Consider the following 7,029-nt stretch of genomic DNA (forward strand, 5'->3'; position numbering starts at 1 on the left):
TTTTAACCACTGAGCCATCTCTCCAGCCCCCCAACACATTCTTTTTTAACTACTAAGCCATCTCACTAGCCCCAATTATAGATTTTTGTTGTTTCTTTTCTTTTAAGACAGGATTTCATTATGTAGCCCTGGCCTTGAACTCACCCGCCTTTCCAGAGCTGGGATTCCATGATCAGCTGGACTCCTCCCAGGAAAGTAAAAGGTTGTATGCACTCGTCAAAAAATTGCAAGAAGGGGTAGATTTTACTGTATACGAACAAAGACCTAATTTTAAAAAAAGATTTGATAGCAGGTGGTGCATGGGTAAATAGTAATCATTTGACAAATCTGAGTCTGCCACAGAGAGAGCTAAGGGCACTGAGATTTGTAACAGAATTCTCAAACAGAACCTGTACATCCAAGCGTGACCATGGTGTGTGTGTGAGTGTGTGTTTGTAGGTGCTTCCAAGGTCCATCCTAAATGCTGTCCCTTCATTTGTTGTGCCCAGATTCTGCTCGTCACCTGTACCTGAGGTGAGGCCCCGTCCTGCGGGCCGCGTGGTCAGTCTGTAATGTCAGCCTCCACAGGGCTCAGGCCCCACGCGGCTCAAGCTCTTTCAGTCCACATTCAACTCTCACTACTAGTTCAGAGTCACCTGCTCGGGACGCCACCACCGCAACCAGGACCCAGGCGCTGTCGCGTGTCTAGCTCGAATCCTTACCAAGGGAGGCGCTGTCACATTTCCTGATCATGGCCGCCCCCACTTCCGGTTTGGGCCACCTGGGATATCTGCTGCTTCTGTTCCTACAGGCTACCCCAATCTGGGCCGCACCCATCAGTCACCAACACCGTAAAAGCCAGGCAAATTCACTGAGCAGTGACGTGGGTAGGCTCCTGGCCCAGGGTCTGGGTGGTGGTCCTTTCTCCCTGGGTAGAAACTCGTCCTTAGGCCCGGGCCTGGCTCCTCCCCACTCATCTACGCATTGTCCCCTCCCCCATCTGTGGCCCGCCCCTTCAGTGTTTGTGGCCCACTCTCCATTTGTTCCTCTCCTCAGCCTGTGGCCAGCCAGTTCTGGAGGGGAAGATCTTGGGTGGAAAGACGGCCCCCTATGAGAAATGGCCGTGGCAGGTCAGCGTGCATCACGCTGGTTCACACGTCTGTGGTGGCTCCATCCTCAACGCCTACTGGGTGCTGTCAGCGGCACACTGCTTTTCCAGGTGAGAGGTGCAGGAGCTGTTAGGGTAATGGGGAAGGAACAGAGGAAAGGCGAGGCCTCCACCATGTACCCGTGGATTGGACTGCTCCACCCACTGTGTTTGCCCCAGCCCTAACCACATGACTGATACACTTAGTCCCCTGACCCCAGACTCTGAGCTACTTCCAATGGACCAGCATGGAGTTATCCACCCTGGCTGACTAGGCCAGTACCTAGGTACATGGCCTGTCCTCTTGAGCATAGCCTTTCTCTACAGACCAGGCTACATTCCCACTTGAGAAAGAAGCTAGTCTCCGTTTTCAGAACCTTTCCCTACTGGGCTTACCCTCATCCAGGAAGGCCCTGGACACTAGAGACAGTGTTTCAACACACGGAGCAGAGAGCTTTCTCTGGGCAGATGGCCCTGTCTCCTGAGCCCACAGTCAGGCCCTCAGCTGTGGTACACAGAGGCTAACCAAGCTGTCCAGGAAGAGGCAACAGCCACATTGCATAGGTATCTTGCTTTCATAGCCCAGACGCAGGCTCCTGATCCATGGTGCCCAAATCTCCATCAGTCCAAGTCAGGACCTCTTTAAGGTCAGACTGCCAGATAAGTCTGCTCTAGGCTGCAGGCAGGCCCAGGCTTTTCAACCTGGCTGACCCCCATCTGTCAGCCAGGGGGCTTCAGGCAGCTGGCCTCTATTCTGGTCATCAGGGAGAAGAATATCCAAACCTATGACATATACGTGGGCATCAACAACCTCGATGTGGCTAGCAGATACACGCAGTGGTTTGAGGTCAACCAGGTGATCATTCACCCCAACTATGAAAAGTTCCACCCTGTCGGAGGGGACGTGGCCTTAGTGCAGTTGAAGAGTCCCATCCTGTTTTCTGACTTCGTGCTCCCTATTTGCTTGCCACCTTCCAACCTGAACCTCAGAAATCTGTCTTGCTGGACCACTGGATGGGGACTGGTCACACCAGAAGGTATGAGCTAAGACAAGATCTCATGGCAGTAGAGCATAGAGTGGGTCTCCCTGACATCTGGGAAGGTAGAGAGAAAAACAGCTTAAGCTAAAAGATGCAGACTCTGAGGAAATAATCCACTGGAAAATTAAAAAAGAAAAAAAAAAGGCTATAGAGATTAAAAAAACAAAACCACCATTTTTTATGGGGTTTATGAGAGACTGAGGAAGAGTCAGTGGGCTTGGAGATAGATCAGTAGAACTTATCTATATTGAAACAGCGACAACAAAGTACATGCAAAAGGGGAACAGAATGATGTGTAAAAGAAACTCCCAGACTTGAAAGGAGGACTGGGTTTCCCTGTGTGGGTAGGTGCGGCTTCCTTGTGTGGGTGGGACTTCCATGAATGGGTGGGGCGTCCCCGTGTGGGTGTGGCTTCCCTGTGTGGGTGGGACTTCCCTGAATGGGTGAGGCGTCCCCCGTGTGGGTGGGGCTTCCCTGTGTGGGTAGGTGTTCCTATGTTGAGTCAGGCCTCTTTTTTGTTTTGTTGTTTTGTTTTTTTGTTTGTTTGTTTTTTGAGACAGGATCTCTCTGTGTAGCCTTGGCTGACCTGGACTCGCTTTGTAGACCAAGCTGGTCTCAAACTCACAGCGATCCACCTGCCCTTGCCTCTGGAGTGCTGGGATTAAAGGCGTGTGCCAGCACGCCCGGCTTGAGTCAGGCCTCTTGTGTGTTGGGTGGCTCTTGCATGTGGGATTCTTCTAGGAGTGGGGATTCCTTCCAGATTTGTCCTCTATTGACCAAGAACTTGAAAGTCTCTGGTGCCTGACCTCCAGGACTTAGACTTAGCTGGGCGCAGACAGGCACCCTCACCTGGCAGTTCCTTTTCCCTCTCCTCTTACAGGCCGCACCTTGACGATGCTACAGGAAGTCGAGTTGCCACTAATCCCTAGGTTCCAGTGCCAGCTGCTCTACGGATTTACATCCTACCTCTTGCCAGAAATGTTGTGTGCTGGGGACATCAAGAATGTGAAGAATGTATGTGAGGTGTGTCCCAATTTTTTTGCATCTGAGCTGGGCTCTGAGGTAGGTAGGAGGCTGCTGGGGTGGCTGAACCCAGGCAGACACTTGAGTCAGACCTCAGCGCTGAGGCTCTGGGCTCCGTCGCAGCCAGAGAGGGGGTTATGGAGGGTGGGGCATGGGCCACTCATGCACTGGTAGATCACAGAAAGCCCTTCTTGCTTTACAGGGCGACTCTGGCAGCCCACTGGTATGTAATCTGAACCAGTCCTGGTTGCAGATTGGAATAGTGAGCTGGGGCCGTGGATGTGCCCAACCCCTGTACCCAGGGGTGTTTGCCAATGTCTCCTATTTTCTGAATTGGATCCGTTATAATGTGGAAAACACACCCATTCCTCTTCAGCCGAGCCCCTCCTTCTCCTCATCCCTGAGAGCCTCCCTTAGAATTTTTGACATCGTCCTGGCTAGCCTGTTGCTGTCATGAGGAAAGAGACACCCACCCTGTTGGGCCTCTTCATGCCCTGTTCCTATCTGCTGTAGCTCTCCAACCCTGCCTACATGCACCTTGTGCCATGAAGTCAGGACACTGGTCCTAGACTCCCCCCCCCCCCCCCCCCCGTTTTTTGAGACAGGGTTTCTCTGTGTAGCCCTGGCTGTCCTGGACTCACTTTGTAGACCAGGCTGGCCTTGAACTCACAGTGATCCACCTGCCTCTGCCTCCCGAGTGCTGGGATTAAAGGCGTGCGCCACCACTGGCCAGCTCTGTCCTAGACTTTTAAGTCTGTAAAAGGCTGAGCAAGAGAAGCAGAGAGGGTCAGAGATGGACCAGGAGGGAGAGTTGGGAGACAGCTGGGGTAAGCAAAGAGCTTGGGCTCTACTCATGTAAGTGTCAAAAGTAATTAAACATTTGTGAAACAAGAGCCTTGAAGCTCCTAGCCTCGCCTTCTACTCGAGTCTCATTACAGTCCCCTCCTCTGGACAGTGGGTAGGAGTCCACATGGAGGAAGCAGGCTGCCCAGACACTGTCAGGCAGCTGCATGTGAAAGGAGAGGCACGGGAGGCTGGAGAGATGATGGTTCAGTGGTTAAGACACTGGCTGCTCTTGCAGAGTGTCCAGGCTCAAGTCACAGAATTGACACGACAGCCCACAACCATCTGTTACCTCAGTTTCCAGGATCCAGTGCCCACTTCTGGCATTCACAGGCACCAGGCACAGGGCACACATGATGCGCACAGATGTACAGGTGGGCAAGACACCCACACGCATAAAATATAAAGTTTAGGAGGAGAAAAAGAGAGAGAAGTACAAAACAAACAGGGCTTTCCAAGACACTGACTAGGCCACAGATTCCACTTAAATGTCGCGCGCGCGCGCACACACACACACACACACACACACACACACACACACAAAGAGTTCTGAAACATGAAAATATCCTAAGTGGGAAAGCAGAAAATAGGAGCTGAGAGTAAGCAGGCGCCGGAAAGAGGCCAAAAGGGTACGAGTAGGAATAAGTGAGCAGAGAGCCCCAAAGCAGCAGGTCCCACGTCTTCGGGATCTGTGGCCCCAGGTTCTATGAGCCTCAGATGGGGAATATTCCCCCCCAGGGTTCATCTCTGCTGAACACGACCAGACTCCCCAAACAATGCAGTGTAACGGCGATTAGCATAGCAGTCCTACTGTGTTAGGCGTCATACGTCACCTACAGATTTGATTTAAACTATATAGGAGGGACCAGGCATAGTGCTATAGTCCTATAATGCCAGCATCCAGAATGTTAGAACAGGAGGGTCACCAATTTGAGGCCAGCCATGCCCACATAGAGAACCTGTCTAAAGAAGTATGTGGAAGGATTATGCAGGTTCTGTGCAAAGCATGTGGCATGAGCACATGACCGAGTTCAGCTACTGACACCGCAGAGATGCTGAGGGACCACTGGATTTTGGAATGTTGCTTTTTGAAAGAAAAAAAAAAGTCAGAAAAGTAAGGGAACAATTATTAAGATAGGAAAACCAGAACTGGGCATGGTGGTGCATGCCTTTAATCCCAGCACTCAGGAAGCAGAGGTAGGCTGATCCATGTGAGTTTGAGGCCAGCCTGATCTACAAAGTAACTCCAGGACAGCCAAGGCTACAAGAGAAACCTTGTCTTGAAAAAAAAAAAAAAAAACCAAACAAACAAACAAAACAAAACAAAACAAAAAAAGATACTGTTTTGGGCTGGAGAGTTGGCTCAGAGGTTAAGAGCACTGACAGCTCTTTCAGAGGTCCTGAGTTCGATTCCCAGAAACCACATGATGGCTCATGACCATTTATAATGTGATCTGATGCCCTCTTCTGGCGGGCAGAGCACTGTTTACATAATAAATAAATAAATATTTAAAAAGAAGGTGTTATATGTAATTCTATGTAATAAATACTGAAAAAGCACTTTTATTAAAAAAAAAAGAAAAGAAAAGAAAACCTAGCCCCAATAGAGAAAGAAGGTTAAAGTAGATCAGATTCCATAAATAAATGGAGATATTTAAGAAATATCTTAACTATTTAGATTTAATAGAAGTCTCTGGTAACAGATTTCCTTGGGGGATGTACAAACCCTCAACTACAGAGATGACCAGCACTGCCCAGACTCCTGGGAGCTCAGGTAAGAGAGTAGCATCTCAGGAGTGGCTTTGGATGAAGATCCGCTCATGTAACCCAATGTATGGACAGGAAGGAAAAACCCCGATGAGGGGCAGGTGAGATGATGGTTCAGTGAGGAAAGGTGCTTGCCACCAAGCCTAAAGACCCAAGTTCAATCCCTGGGACCTCCAGGGTAAAGAGAACTGACTTCCACAAGTTATCCTTTGACCTCTACACTTGCCATTTGGTGCATGCGCGCACGTGTACACACACACACACACACACACACACACACACACACACACACACAGAGACGTAAATGTTAAATGTAGTGCAAACTACATTTTTAAAACCTTACTGAAAGATTAACCAATAGAAACACTTCACAAGAGGCTGAACCTCAGTAGAAAGCACACATTGGCAGAGAGACTAGAATAAGACTGCATGCCTGGCCCCTTAGCACATGTGGAACAGTGAGGAATCTCTTAAATGCCGCCCGCCTTTGTTTTCTGTTGCTAAGTCAGAATACCACAGACTGTGTGCCTTACAAAGGATGCATGTTTCCTTGGCGCATCGTCTAGAACACGATGCTGGAAGCCATACCAGGGTGGACGACACCCCATCATGGCACAGCGGCGTATCAGAGAGAGCTGACCATTGGTCACTACCTTCTTACTGCCCCCCCCCAAACCCAGAAGTTCATGAGTGACTGACCCACCATGACACCATTTTCCTCACTCCCCAGGCACCTCCACATGTAACGGACATATAGCTTAGAAATTAAGTGTCTGAGACATAGATATGGGGGGGGGGGAAGCCAAGCCCTAGCACCCCTAAACACAGCAAGGAAGCAAAGAAAACATAGACTTGAGGCTAAGTATATAGTTCATACTTGCCTAATATGTATGAAGCCTAGGGTTAGTCCCCAGCACCATCTACACCAAGTATGGAAGCCCAGCACTTGGAAGATAAGGATAAGTTCAATAGTTCAAGGTCACCCTTGGCAACATGAGACTCTGTCTCCAGAAAAAAAGAAAAGTAGGGTTTTTTTGTTTGGTTGGTTGTTGGTTTTGGTTTTTGGGGTTTGTTTGTTTGTTTGTTTGTTTGTTTTTGTTTTTCAAGACAGGGTTTCTCTGTGTAGCCTTGGATGTCCTGGACTCACTTTGTAGACCAGGCTGGCCTCAAACTCACAGCAGTCCACCTGCCCCTGCCTCCCGAGTGCTGGGATTAAAAGTGTGCGCCACC

At 49.7% G+C, this 7,029-nt stretch overlaps 1 protein-coding gene across 2 annotated transcripts; it reads left to right on the top strand.

Annotated features, from left to right (window-relative positions):
* Window positions 1-337: 337 nt before the first annotated feature.
* PRSS38 (serine protease 38) lies at window positions 338-4,519 on the top strand. Of its 2 annotated transcripts, none has more exons than XM_084762853.1 (5): window positions 338-866; window positions 1,036-1,198; window positions 1,892-2,163; window positions 3,047-3,189; window positions 3,392-4,519. In XM_084762853.1, the coding sequence occupies exons 1-5, from the start codon at window positions 731-733 to the stop codon at window positions 3,644-3,646; spliced, it is 969 nt and encodes a 322-aa protein (XP_084618979.1). In that variant the 5' UTR covers window positions 338-730; the 3' UTR covers window positions 3,647-4,519. The 2 variants fall into 2 exon arrangements, with proteins under 2 accessions (XP_084618979.1, XP_084618980.1); XM_084762854.1 differs by having other exon boundaries at window positions 2,117-2,163.
* The last annotated feature ends 2,510 nt before the right edge of the window (window positions 4,520-7,029 follow it).

The sequence above is a fragment of the Acomys minous genome (assembly GCF_964271855.1).
Source record: "Acomys minous genome assembly, chromosome: 16".
In the NCBI taxonomy this organism is placed as follows: domain Eukaryota; kingdom Metazoa; phylum Chordata; class Mammalia; order Rodentia; family Muridae; genus Acomys; species Acomys minous.

What these genes read in the sequence shown, in the direction of transcription:
- PRSS38 (XM_084762853.1), top strand. Translation starts at nt 731, where the DNA reads ATGGCCGCCCCCACTTCCGGTTTGGGCCACCTGGGATATCTGCTGCTT. An exon ending in GGGACTGGTCACACCAGAAG is followed by an intron (nt 2,164 to 3,046) that starts GTATGAGCTAAG and finishes CTCCTCTTACAG; the next exon opens with GCCGCACCTTGACGATGCTA. An exon ending in ATGTGAAGAATGTATGTGAG is followed by an intron (nt 3,190 to 3,391) that starts GTGTGTCCCAAT and finishes CTTGCTTTACAG; the next exon opens with GGCGACTCTGGCAGCCCACT.